We start from the raw sequence: 14,568 nt of genomic DNA, 5'->3' as shown, positions 1-14,568 counted from the left end.
TGCTTGGTGGATGGTGAGTGTAGTAGAAAGAATAATGGCCTTTTCAAATATGTCCAAATTCTAATGTCTGGAATGTATGAATATGTTACCTTTTGTTCAAAAGAAATTTTGAACTTTGTGATTTAGGATATTGAGACTAGGGATTATCCTGGATAATCTGTGTACACCTGGTGTAATCATAAGTGTCCTTTTAAGAGGGAGGGAGGAGGTGAGAAGAGAAGAGGTGATAGATAAATATGCTTTTGGCTTTGAAAAGGGATAAAGGAGCCCAGAACCAAGGAATGCAGGCAGCCTCTAAGCTAGAAAAGATGAGGAAACAGTTTCTCCACTAGAGCCTCTAGAAGGAACCATTGAAAACTTCTGACCTCTGTTTTCCAGTCAAGATGGCAGAGGAGGTAAACGCTATGCTTGCCTCCTCCCAAGACCATATCAAAATTACAACTAAACTACAGAACAGTCATCATTGAGAATCACCTGAAGTCTAGCTGAACAGAAATCCTATAATGAAGGTGTGGGGACAGAGCCCCAAAAAGCAGTTTCCAGGCTCTCGGCCTCACATAGAAAGGTGCTGGCTCAGGTAGTAAATGGCCGTCGACTGTGATCAAATGGCCATCAGCTGTGGCTGGTTGGCCGTCAGCTGTAACCAGTGAGCCATTGGGCAGTAATATAACTGCCGTGGCTACGCTAGCAGCAAATGGGGGCTAGCAAGGAGATGGTGGCTGAGCCTGCAAGCGGCGCAGTGAGGGTTGAGAATTGTGTGGCTCCTGGTTCCTGTTTCTCCAACCCAGCCGCCAGCGAGAGTATAGTGGTGTGACTCCCCTACTTATGGCTCCATGGGTGTTCCTTTTTGGCCTCACCAGGTCCTGCGTTCTTATGTGGGGAGCGGGACCAGAGACCCCGCCGGACGCCCCGCACGACAAATGGCGCAGCGAGCAGGGTCTCCTGCATGACAAATGGCACAGCGAGCAGGGTATGGTACCGGTCAAAGCCCTCCGAAGGGTGGTGGAGCAGTTTGTGTGTATGAACACTCAGTCTCAGGAAGACCAGGAGGAACAACTGCCTGAGAACTGGACCCCTGCGGAGGGGTGGGAAGATGTTGACGGTTCCCCAACAAGCAGAGGCCGGAGAAAGCGAAGGTTGTGGCAGCCCTTTGAGCTGGGAAGTGCTTGCTGAGGCAGCCCGGATGCAGGACTTGTAGTCCCAGGAGGAATGGCTTGCTGAGTCCTCTGTGGGAGCTGAGGGTGAGGTCAAGGTCATCCCTCACCCCCAGGACAGCCCTGGCAAATGACTATGGACTATGAAAGGGAATTGCCTTCCATCTCTAATTTAATGGACCACTTGACTGTTTGGGAACATACCACCATGTAGTGGAACTGGCGGATGTTTGCTTTTGTGTCTTGACCGGCCACCATTGAGAATATGTAAGCACCTTGACTGTGAGCCGCTGTTGTTCCAGCACGGTACCCTGAGAGGCCTGGGGAGAGTGGCAATGCCCTGAGAACCCTGGCTGTGTCCAGGGGGTCTGGCTGTGCCCAGACAGAGTGGCAGTGCCCTGAGAGCCCTGGCTGAGCCCAGGAAGTCTGGCTGTGCCCAGAGAGAGTGGCAGTGCCCTGAGAGCCCTGGCTGAGTCCAGGAAGTCTGGCTGTGTCCAGAGAGAATGGCAGTGCCCTGAGAGCCCTGGCTGAGTCCAGGAAGTCTGGCTGAGCCCAGAGAGAGTGGCAGTGCCCTGAGAGCCCTGGCTGTGTCCAGGAAGTCTGGCGGAGCCCAGAGAGAGTGGCAATGCCCTGAGAAGCCCTGGCTGAGTCCAGGAGGTCTGGCTGTGCCCAGAGAGAGTGGCATTGCCCTGAGAGCCCTGGCTGAGTCCAGGAAGTCTGGCTGTGCCCAGAGAGAGTGGCAGTGCCCTGAGAGGCCCTCGTGTGCCCGGGGAGACTAGTGGTACCCTAAGAAGTCCAGGAAGTCTGGCTGTGCCCAGAAGTACTAGTGGTGCCCTGAGAAGCCCTGGCTGTGTCCGGGGAGACTGGTGGTACCCTAAGAAGTCCAGGAAGTCTGGCTGTGCCCAGAAGTACTGGTGGTGCCCTGAGAAACCCTGGCTGTGCCCGGGGAGACTGGTGGTACCCTAAGAAGTCCAGGAAGTCTGGCTGTGCCCAGAAGGACTGGTGGTGCCCTGAGAAACACTGGCTGTGACCAGAGCTTGGCTGTGTCCAGGAAATAGCATTCACCTCCAGGCTCCTCGCACAGGGCCCCTTGCAGAAGATGCTTGTCGTGTAGATTGTGAGGCAAGACCCTGTAGGGGTGGAGTGTGGGGACAGAGCCCCAAAAAGCAGTTTCCAGGCTCTCGGCCTCACATAGAAAGGTGCTGGCTCAGGTAGTAAATGGCCATCGACTGTGATCAAATGGCCATCAGCTGTGGCTAGTTGGCCATCAGCTGTGACCAGTGAGCGATTGGGCACTAATATAACTGCCGTGGCTACGCTAGCAGCAAATGGGGGCTAGCAAGAAGATGGTGGCTGAGCCTGCAAGCGGCACAGTGAGGGTTGAGAATTGTGTGGCTCCTGTTTCCTGTTTCTCCAACCCAGCCGCCAGCGAGAGTATAGAGAAATTACTCCCCTACTTATGGCTCCATGGGTGTTCCTTTTTGGCCTAGCCATGTCCTGCGTTCTTATGTGGGGAGCGGGAGCAGAGACCCTGCAGTCCGCCCTGCATGACAGAAGGCTATATCAAAGAAGCCATGACGAGACTGGAAGGGTGGAGATGTGAAAAAGACTGGTCCCATAACCACATGTGGTGGTTAAAATTCAGGAGGGATATCTCAGCTGCAGAGGTTCCCCCTGAGGAGTGAGGAGTCCCAGCTCCACACCAGGGTTCCAAAGCCAGGGTCTCAGTGCCAGGAAGAGAAGTCCCCATAACTTTTGGCTGTGAATACCAGTGGAGAGTGTGGCTGAGAGTGAGATGGAGGGTTGCTCTTCTTAAAGGGCCCATGCATGGACTTAATGATGGAAAGACTCACTTGCTCTGAGCTCCAGCACTGGGGCAGCAGATTGAAAGGTGCCAGGGACAGATGGGGAGGAACTGATTTGTCTGGCTGGAGAAGCAGCTTTCTCCCAGACAGAAGTGCTGACAGAAGCCTGTTCCATTGTTGAGCCCTACCCCAACCCAAGAAACATGCACAGGTGATAGTCATATCTGACTCTCCATCAACCAGGCTAACAACCTTCACCCTGACATGGTGACTCTCTGAGACCCCACCTGCATCCATCTCTTGGACCCAACCAAGCCACTTCCAGTGGCTTTCCCATGCAAATTTCTTGTCTTGGCTCATGCTATAGACAAAGTTTCACAAACCCCAAACAAGCAGCAGCTGACCTCAGCATAACTTGTATCTCTTCTTAAGAAGCCCATAACCCGGCACTAGTAGCAGCAGTCTCAGGTCACAGTTTAGCCTCTTCCAGTTGCCTCCAAGCCCAACACAAGTGGCAACCATCTGAAGATCACTTTGTAGCTCAGACCAAGTGGGCCCAAGCAGGATGCAGGAAGTGATTGAACTTGACCTGCACCAAAACTTCTCCCAAGAGGCCCCAGAACCAACACACCCTGTGACCAGCTTCAGACCACACCAGAGCATCACCCAACCATCTCCACAAATGACATACACGAAGGACAGACTGAGCAGGCACCAGAGCCCCACTAATGTGAACCGTGTTCAGTAGAGTCAGCCCCTGCCCAACAGCTTCTTCACTGTAGTCAGGTCCAGTCCTCACAACCAATCAGCCTCAGGGTCAATCCCTCCCATCGAAATGCCAACAGCAATCAAGTCTTAGCTGCCACAGGAAAGCACACACAACCCACACAAGGGACACATCTGGAGCATCTGGCTCAGGTGAACAGGGAGACTGTGCCACTGGGCCCTATAGGACACCTACTACATACGGCCACTTTACCAAAACCAGGAGATGTAGCAGTTCTACCTAATACATAGAAACAAACACAGGAAGGCAGCCAAAATGAGGAGACATAGAAACATGTTTTAAATGTAAGAAAAGAACAAAATTCAAAATTCTAGAAAACTAACTAGACAAAATGGAGACAAGCAATTCACTAGATGCAGAGTTCAAAACACCGGTTATAAGGATGCTCAGTAATCTCAGTGAGAACTTTAACAAAGAGATAGGAAATATAAAAATAGAGATAGAAAGCATAAAAAAAAAGAACCAGTGAGAAATGATGACTACAATAACTGAAATTTAAAAAAAATACATTAGAGGGAATCAACAGTACATTAGATGAAACGGAGGATCAAATTAGGAATTTGGAAAATAAGATAGCAGAAAACATACCATCAGAACAGCAAAAAGAAAAAAGAATAAAAAAAATAAGGATACTTTAAAAGCCTCTGGGACAACATCAAGCATACCAACATTCACATCATAGGGATACTGGAAGGAGGGGAGAGAGAGAGAGAGAGAGAGAAGGAATTGAAAACTTATTTGAAGAAATAATGATGGAAAACTTCCCTGAGTCCCAACCAAGATGAACCTAAAGAGGCCCACACCAAGACACATCATAATTAAAATGCCAAAGGGTAAGGACAAAGAAAGAATCTTAAAAGCAGCAATAGAAAATCAGTTAGTTACCTACCAGGGAAGCTCCCATAACATTGTCAGCTGATTTCTAAGCAGGCCAGAGGGATTGGCATGAAATATTCAAAGTGAGGAATAGCAAGGACCTACAACCAAGAACACTACCCAGCAAAGCTATCATTAAAATTGAAGGAGAGATAAAGAGCTTACTACACAAGAAAAGGCTAAAGAAGTTCATCACCACCAAACCAGTATTACAAGAAATGTTAAAGGGACCTCTTGAGGAACAGAAAGAAAAAAATATGAATAATAAAATGGCAATAACTACATATGAGTCAAGAATTTCTTTAAATGTAAATGAACTAAATGCTCCAATCAAAAGACATAGGGTGGCTGAATGAATAAGAAAAGGTTCCTACATATGCTGCTTACAACAGACTCATTTCAGATAAAAAGACACACACACACACATACACACAATGAAAATACAGGGATAAAAAAACATATTTTGTGAAAATGGAAAAGAGCAAAAAAATAAAGCTGGATAACAATACTTATACCAGACAAAATGAACTTTAAAATAAAGGCTATAAGAAGAGACAAAGAAGAATCCAGTAATTCCACTTCTGGGTATTGTCCGAAGAAACCCAAAACACTAATTTAAAAAGACATATGTACCCACAGATTTACTGTGGCATTATTTACAGTAGGCAAGATATGGAAGCAACCTAAGTGCCTATCACTAGATGAATGGATAAAGAAGAAGTGGTATATATATATATATATATATATATATATATATATATATGCAATAGAATATTACTCAGCCATAAAAAGGAATGAAATCTTACCATTTACAATGCATGGATGGACCTAGAGGGCATTATGCTAAGTGAAATAAGTTAGACAGAGGAAGACAAATACCATATGGTTTCACTTATATGTGGAATCTAAAAAACAAAATAAAGAAAGAAGACAGAAACAAACTCATAGATACAGAGAACATTTTGATGTTTGCCAGATGGGAGAAGTGTTGGGGAGATGAGTGGAAAAGGGGAAGGGATTAAGAAGTACAAATGGATAGTTGCAAAATAGGCATGGAGATATAAAGTATAATATAGGGAATATAGTCAATAATACTGTAATAACTATGTATCATGTCAGATGGATACTAGTCTTAGCAGGGGATCATGCTGTAAGTTATATAAATGTCTAATTAGTATGTTGTATATCGGAAACTAACATAATATTGTATGTCAATTGTAATTGAAAATAAAAAAAAAAACATTAAAACTTCTGACCTCCAAAACTATAAGAGAATATGTTTGCATTGTATTCAACTACTAAATTTGTGGTAATTTGTTATATCAACATTCGGAAACAAATACAGTGATCCATTCAGGAATCTTGGAATTGCTTCCAGCCAAATGGTGTTGGTCCAGCCCTTAGTGTTGCTGCAAAAGGCTGATGGGTAACTTGAAGCTGTGATTATCCAGCTCACCAAGCCCACAAACCCACTGGCTAATGCTTTTCCTTGAGTTTCTGTGGCTGCTGCCACAGCTCTACTCTCCACGGCAGCCCCAGTATTGCCCACATCCTAAGGGGTGGGTGGTAGGTCTGTTCTAAATGCCACACTCATAAGTTCACTGAGGGAACTTATTTTGACCTCAGGATATATTAGGTATCTCTGCTTTGTCTCCACCCAGGGGAAGTTCCTTCTCAGAGAAGTCTGTGAGTAAGAAATGAGGAAGCCATGCGATTGTGGTCACAGTGTTGAGTAAGTGTGCGTGTCTTCAAATTTATTTGGCTCCAAACTTATCTTTCCCTCTTTTCTAATTAGGAGACAAATTTGATTGTCTTTTGCTAACTTAGAAACTCTGGTGGAGCTTGGACACTATTTACTACAACTTTTTTTGCTTAATCTAGGCAGTGGAGTGGGAGGAGCCCCTCTCAACTTAGGATCAGAGGTTTTTCTCATTTAGGGATGGTGAATAGCTTATAAACAGCATAATGCTCCCAAGATTGATGTTTTAAAGTGAAATAATTTCAGAGCAAATATATTGATGTCACATTTTTTAATGTTGAAAGATTTAATATTTTACTTTTCTCTTTGTGAATACTAAACACCCCTTGTCTCTTAGTTATTTCAAATACTTTAAAACATTCAAACAACTATGTAAATAATAAAAAATGGGTAGTAAAAAATGATTAATGCATTGAAAAGTCATTAATTAATATGTCTGTTAAGCTTTTCTTAAAAATATATTGTATGATACAATGGAATATTATTCAGCAAAATAAAGAATGAAATCTTACCATTTCAAACAACATGGATGGACCCAGAAAGTATTATGCTAAGTGAAATAAGTCAGACAGAGAAAGACAAATACTGTATGATTTCACTTATATGTAGAATCTAAAAAAATAAAACAAACAAATAAAACAGAAACAGACTCATAGATACAGAGAACAATCTGATGGTTGTCAGAAGGGAGGGTGAGGGAGATGGGCGAAAAAGTTGAAGGGGAATAAGTTCTAGTTACAAAATAAAGTAGTTATGGGGATGTACAGAACAAAGGATATAATCCATAATATCATAACTTTGTATGGAGACTAGATTTATGGTGGTGATCACATTGTAAGGTATATAAATATAGAAACACTATGTTGTACACCTGAAACTAATATTGTATGTCAACTATATTTTAATAAAAGAGTGTATTGTACTTTATTTTATAATATAAACAACTTAATATTCAGTTTTTTTTAAACTTCAATTTCTTTTTAATAATATCTTATAATTTTCAGTTTTTAGCATCCTTTGTTAAGCATCCTTTCAGTTTTCACATCCTTTGTTAAGTTTATTCCTAGGTATTTTATTCTTTTTGTTGCAGTGGCAAAAGGATATTTTTTCATTTCATATTCCAAAGTTTCATTGTTAGTATGTAGGAACACAATGGATATGTGTACATTGATTTTGTATCCTGCAACTTTACTGTATTTGTTTATTGTTTCTAATATTTTTGATGGAGTCTTTAGTGTTTCTTATAAAGAATCATGTCATCTGCAAAAAGTGATGATTTTACTTTTTCATTTCCAATTTGGATGACTTTTATCAAGTACTATGTTGAATAATAGTGGTGAGAGAAGACATTGTTGTCTAGTTCTTGATCTTAGAGGAAAAGCTTTCAGTTTTTCACAAGTGAGTATGATATCAGCTGAGAGTTTGTCATATTTGTATATGGCCTTTATTATATTGAGATACTTTCTTAAAATGACCATATTAACTAAAGCAATGTATAATTAAATGCAATACCCATCAAAATCCCAAAGGTATTGTTTAAAGAAATAGAACCAAAAAATCATCAGATTTATATGTAACAGCAAAAGACCCCAAATAGCCAATAATCCTAAGAGAAAAGAACAAAGCTGGAGGTATCACACTCCCTGACTTCAGTTTATACTACAAAGTGAAAATAATCAAAACAACATGGTATTGGCAGAAAAAAGGGCACACAGACCAATGGAAAAGAATTGAGAATCCAGAAACAAACACACATATATACTCGTATGGGCAGATAACTTTCAATAAAGTAGCCAAAAAATACAATGGAGAAAAAAAAGCCTCTTCAATAAATGGTGCTGGAAAATTGGAAAGCCACATGCAAAAGAATGAAACTAGACTGCTATCTGTCAGTCACCACATACCAAAGCTAACTCAAAATGCACCAAAGACCTAAACAAAAGACCTGGAACAATAATTGCATAGAAGAAAGTATATGTACTAATTTTATGGGCCTTGGGTTCAGAGGGGATTTTAAAAATTTGACCTCAAAGGCAAGGGAAGAAAAAGCAAAAAATAAACAAATGGAACTGTATCAAACTAAAAAGTTTCACAAAATCAAAACCACAGTGAAATACTACCTCACTCCTGTTAGAATGGCTATTATCAACAAGAGAAATAATAACAAATGTTGGAGAAGCTATGGAGAAAAAGGAACCTTTATACACTGTTGGTGAGGATGTAAATTGTTACAGCTGCTATGAAAAACAGTATGGAGTTTCTTTAAAATTTAAGAAGAGAATTACCATATGAACCCAAAATCCTCTGGGGTAGCTACTCCAAAAATCTGAAAACATTTATCTGTAAAGATCTACAAGTCCTGACAATTACGTTCACGAACTCATCCTAGAACAATTGCTACATACCTCATTGTTGAATATCACTACAGTCACCTTTGAAGTACTCCCCTTGGGAAGCTATGCACCGACACCAGCGCCTAGTCCACCCTTCAAAGCAACTTTGGAACTCTTTTTTCTGGAATGGCCATCAGAGCTGTCATCGTATTACCCTGATGTCCTGAATGTCATCAAAATGTCTTCCTTTCAATATTTCCTTTATCTTTGGGTAAAGAAAGAAGTCATTGGGGGCCAGATCAGGTGAGTAGGGAGGGTGTTCCAACACAGTTATTTGTTTGCTGGCTAAAAACTCCCTCACAGACACTGCTGTGTGAGCTGGTGCTTTGTCATGATGCTCGAGCCATGAACTAGTGAAAAGTTCAGGTCGTCTAACTTTTTCACCCAGCCTTTTCAGCATTCCAAATAGTAAACTTGGTTAACTGTTGTCCAGTTGGTATAAATTCATAATGAACAATCCCTGTGATATCAAAAAGTTAACAACATCATTGCAACGAGTTTGCTAACTTAATTGTCACACCTCATATGTACCCTGATGTTCGTTACAGCATTATTTACAGTGGCCAAGACATGAAACAACCACAGTGTCCTTCAATAGATGATTGGATTAAAGAAGATGTGGTATATATGCACAATGGAATATTACTCAGCCATAAGAAAAGATGTAACACTGCCATTTGCAACAACATGGATAAATCTTGAGATTATCATGCTAAGCAAAATAAGTCAGACAGGAAAAGTTGAAAACCATATGACTTCACTTATACGTGGGATATAAAACTGAAAGCAACAAATGAACAAGACAAACAAACAAAGAAATCATAGACACAGACAAAAGTTTAGTGGTTACCAAATGGTAAGGTGGAAGGGGGGTAGTAGAAGCGGGAAAAAGGGATCAAATATATGGTGATGGAAGAACTGAATCTGGATGGTGAACATACAAATAATTTTACTAACCAATGTCATCCCTATAAATTTAATAAAAATTTAGAAACTACTACTAAAAGGGATTTGAAAAGTTTTAAGATTTAAATATATTGCTGAAAAAATGCTTGAGATGAATAACAGCGAAGATAAGGCAGAAGAAAAGCTATTGGCATACTATAGGAACCATCCTGCAGCATGTTTTTCTATTAAAACAGAACTTGGAAAGCATTCTAATTTAGTTTATCAAGTTTAGAGCTCTTTTAGCTCTATTCATAATCACCCAAAATGAGAAGCAACCCAAATGTCCTTCAAAAGGTGAATGGTTAAACAAAATGTGAATATTACATACAATGAAATATTACATAGCAATAAAAAGGAAAGAGCTATTGATACATAGAACAACATGGATGAACCTCAAAACCATTACACTTAGTGGGAGACATGGGACTCCAACACATTGCATTATTTTATTTTTTTATATGATCTTCTCAAAAGACAATACTATAGGCAAAAGAAAACAGGTTAAGGGTTGCCGGGGGTAGAAGTAAGTGTGACTATAAAGGGACAGGATGAGGGAACATTTTGGGATAATGGAACTAATTGTTCTGGACCCTGATTATGGTGGTGGTAACCCAAGTCTGGACATGTGTTAAAACTTATAGAACTGTCCACCAAAAGGAAAAAATAAGTCATGAAAAAGCTCTAAAGCTTATTATTGTATGGCTGTACCATAATATGTTAAACTATTCCCCATTAATGAATGTTATTTGTTTTCAATCTTTAACTATTGCATACCATGTTTCAGTAAAGAACCTTCTAAATGTATTCAAACATGGAGTTGTAAGTCTGAACAGGTACAGGAAATGGGGAGAATGGACACCTAATAGACCTTAGAGAGCTCTCTCCTGGGCTCTCAGACCTAGTAACAAAAGTTCCAAGGCAGTCCTCAAAGTTTACAGGATGAGGTTGAGCATAAGGAGTGTCATGGAGAGACAGATGAAGGGAACATGTGACATGGAACACTACTTACCTTGACAAGTATTCTCCTTTTCACTTTTGAATTTGGTGCCTCCTGAAAGGAGCTTGTACCCAGAGGTGCACTCACAGTAATGACTTCCCTCCACATTGTGACAATCCGCAAAGTTTCCGCAAGACACGTAAAAAGGTGGGCCACACTCGTTGATATCTGGAATACAATTGGGAACTGCTAGGAATGGCCAAAATTCTGGTTAGGATTGGTAACAACGAGATTGAAATGATTTTATCCTTTGCATTTTCTTTCTAAACAAAATACTGTGATAACAGGAGGAAAATGGAAAAGCAGAAAATGCAAGGAACACATAAATATGCAACCACTGAGAGTGAAGCAATTTTTAAAAGGGGGAGAATACTATAATAAATCCATATGTATCTATCACTCAGCTTCACAAATTGAAGAGAGCATCATTAATTTTCATCTATTCCCCCCCTCCTGTGGGAAAAAGACCACAGCTTTGGTTTAAGAAAATGCTTCTGGGACTTTAAAATATTTTGTGACTACTTTTTCATATCAAAATAATAAAAAAATTTCATGCCTCTGGGATACTCCATAGTAAGGATATTTCAAATTTCATCCAACTCAAGTGGACATGAATTAGAATGCTGTAGTTTGAAATTGTGGGTCCAGGTTCTTCCACTTCCTAATTGTGTGACTTTGGACAACTCACCTCTCAGACCCCAAGTTTCCTCATTTATGATATGGCACCGACATTGACTTTCTGAAGGGGATGTTCTGAGATTCGTAGGGGACAGTGTTTGAGAGCGTCCTGAGCTTCAAATTAATCCTATTTGAATTCCAGCTGTGTGGTTAGCTGTATGAGCCTGAACATGCTACCACCCAAAGTCTCAGTTTCCTTATCTATAAATTGGGGATAATAATAGTATCCACTCATTTGGTTATTATATGGTTTAAATTAATTTTAATTTCAGACATTGTGTTTTACAAATGGCAAATGGTCATCCTGGCACAAGATTATATATGGTTATTTTCTGATGGAGGAATCAAAATTCTGGCTTTAAAGGGATTTCCTTACAAACTGGTGCTACAGTTGATAGAATATTCCAAATCTCTGATCACTACACAGTTCTCTCCATATCCTCCTCCTTTGCCATGCGGCCTCTGTTTTTGACCAATTACCAATAACAACAAAATGTATTGACTTTTTATCAAGTGCAAGGCAGTGTCCTAAGTGTTTTACATGTATTAATTTATCTTTATATTTTTTTTATTGAGATGAAATTCACATAACAAAATCAACTTTAAACTGAACAATTCAGTCATTTTTAGCACATTCTTAATGTTGTGTAACCACCACTTCTATTTAGTTTCAAAACATTTTTATCATTCCAGAAGAAAACACTGTTAAGTAGTCATTCTGCATTCCCCTCTCCCCTACTATTTGATTTCTGTCTCTATGGATTCCAAACATATATATGGATATATCTATATATATGTGTGTGTGTATATATATATGTGTGTGTGTGTATGTGTGTGTGTGTGTGTGTATATACATATATATGTATATATATGTGTGTGTGTGTGTGTATCCATATATATGTATGTATATGTATATATGTATATGAAGATCTGACAATTAAGTTCACGGACTCATCCTAGAAAAAGTGCTACATACCTCATTGCTGATATCACTATGGTCATCTCCAAAGCACTTCCTTTGGGAAGCTATGCACCCATGCTAGTGTGTAGTCCACCCTTCAAAGCAATTTTGGAACGCTTTCTGGAATGGCCATCAAAGCTGTCATCATATTACCTTTGATGTCCTGAATGCTATCAAAATGTCTTCCTTTCCATATTTTCTTTATCTTTGGGTAAAGAAAGAAGTCATTGGGGGCCAGATCAGGTGAGTAGAGAGGGTGTTCCAATACAGTTATCTGTTTGCTGGCTAAAAACTCACACAGCATAGACAGTGCTGTGTGAGCTGGTGCATTGTCGTGATGCAAGAGCCATGAATTGTTGGTGAAAAGTTCAGCTCGTCTAACTTTTTCATGCAGCCTTTTCAGCACTTCCAAATAGTAAACTTGATTAACTGTTCAGTTGGTACAAATTCATAATGAGTAATCCCTGAAATATCAAAAAAGGTTAGCAACATTTTTGCAAGAAGTTCACTGACTTAATTGCCAGACCTTGGTATATATATGTATGTAGTAATTTAAAGCACACAAGAAATTGATGAGTTGATATTATTATTATCTTCTCTGATTTACAGATAAGGAAATTGAGATACAGGGAAGTGAAGCAATTTTCTTGGACTCACACAGCTGGTCAGTAATATAGCTGGAATTCAGATAGTTGACTCCAAATCCTAAGCTCTTAATACTATGCTCCTTGGCCGTGAGAACTGATTGCCCTGTCTCTTGACTCCTCTCTCCTACCCTTGGCAATAAATTTTAATGTTGCTTCAAGGGCTGAGAACTCTAGATGTCCCCAAATTTCCAATGACCCCTCTGCCATCCCTCAGCCTCTTACCTATACAGACCTCCAAGGGTTTGCTAAAGATGGTCTGTCCAGACAGAGAAGTGAATCCAGGATCACAGCGGCAGAAAGTGGCATTGATACAAAGGGCATTCCGTGGGCACCGAGCACAGGGAGCTGTGGGAAATGGACATCTGGGATTGAACTCCCTCATAAGACACCAGCTGCCAGTTGGGAACAAAGGCATGGGGGGAGGAGAGGGAAGAGATGCTTGTCTTCATACAAGGGAATTCCCTTGTTAATAGACTCTACTTTTGGGAAAGAAGCAGGGTAAATTTCTCAAAACCTAAGAAGACCATCCCCAAGAACAAGTCCTTGTTAGTGTGAAGATCCTTTTCTCTGTCGATAATGTCATAAAAATGGCGGCGTGAGGTGAGCCTCTTGAAATCTCCCCTGGAATTTACAAGAAATTGAACAACTATAACTCCACAAAGGACTCCCTACACAGCAGACAGGCAAGACTAAGAGGCGCACTACTGAAATCACCTAAAGGTGGGCGAATTGTGTGAGCTGGGGAGGAGGGAAGGGAGCAGTGAGACTCAGCCGCACAGGCGCAGGACACAGACCAAACTCAGTGCTCCGAGCTCATTTTATTCCAGAACTACCGCAGCTGCGGGAGAGGAAACAACTCAGACTGCTAGGGCTCCGCTTATGGTCCACAGGACTGAGGGAACAGTATATAACAAGGCTGAACCCAATGCTTACAGCAGAGACTTCGGAGCAAAGACTGAGGGAAGAAGGCTGAAAACGGTTTAAGCCCTCACGGCTGATCACAGAACAGAAGCCTTAGGCACTGAGCCTAGCCGCCCCCTCTCTCCCTCCCAGAGCTCGACCCACCCCCACCTGCCCAGTGCTAGAAGCAGAACAGTAGCAGTGTCAGATCAAAAGAACAGAATATTTGCAGTTCTGAGAATAGTGGTCTGCAGACATGGACTCGCAGCCCAACTAGTTCCAGCAAAGGGGAGGGAGCCATGGAAGCAGGACTGGCTGTGGTGGAGGTAGACGCCATTCTCTGGGCCACCTCTCAGAACCCTCCCTGCCCCTGTCCCTCCCTATCTGGGCAGATCCATGCAGAAGTAAACAGAGCTGCTGAAACACACGAGCTCTGAATCTGGTGCAGGAAGAGGTTTGGAACTTCAGAAGCTCTCCAAATCCCCCCATGGAGACTGCACCTTATGACCCAGGCAAACTGTTCACAGAGGAGAAGCCCACCTTCCAGGGAATCCCCCCATTGTGTGAGAAGCAGGAATAGTGCAGAGAAAATACAACACTATAGCATGAGAGAGAATAAAAGGCTGCAGTCAGAGAGAAAATAAAACATTCTGCCAACACCTA

The 14,568-nt window shown here is 41.4% G+C and overlaps 2 protein-coding genes across 4 annotated transcripts in view; one reads left to right on the top strand and one right to left on the bottom strand.

Moving 5' to 3' along the window:
* LOC117037930 (zinc finger protein 333) overlaps positions 1 to 14,568 on the top strand; it is a 1,118,586-nt gene that overhangs the window by 146,268 nt on the left and 957,750 nt on the right. The gene's annotated exons all lie outside the window — the stretch shown is intronic.
* The window catches only part of LOC117037929 (adhesion G protein-coupled receptor E2-like), a 42,854-nt gene that overhangs the window by 21,590 nt on the left and 6,696 nt on the right, over positions 1 to 14,568 (bottom strand). For all 3 annotated transcript variants that reach the window (XM_033134465.1, XM_033134466.1, XM_033134467.1), the window contains exons 3-4: positions 13,228 to 13,350; positions 10,732 to 10,887 (exon numbers count right to left, since the gene is read on the bottom strand). In XM_033134465.1, coding sequence (XP_032990356.1) covers positions 10,732 to 10,887; positions 13,228 to 13,350 — 279 coding nt within the window. The remainder of the gene's footprint in view (positions 1 to 10,731; positions 10,888 to 13,227; positions 13,351 to 14,568) is intronic.

Source organism: Rhinolophus ferrumequinum, chromosome 18 (genome assembly GCF_004115265.2).
Source record: "Rhinolophus ferrumequinum isolate MPI-CBG mRhiFer1 chromosome 18, mRhiFer1_v1.p, whole genome shotgun sequence".
NCBI classification, from domain to species: domain Eukaryota; kingdom Metazoa; phylum Chordata; class Mammalia; order Chiroptera; family Rhinolophidae; genus Rhinolophus; species Rhinolophus ferrumequinum.
Note: the sequence above shows the minus strand (reverse complement) of the source record. Positions and strands in the feature narration are given on the sequence as shown.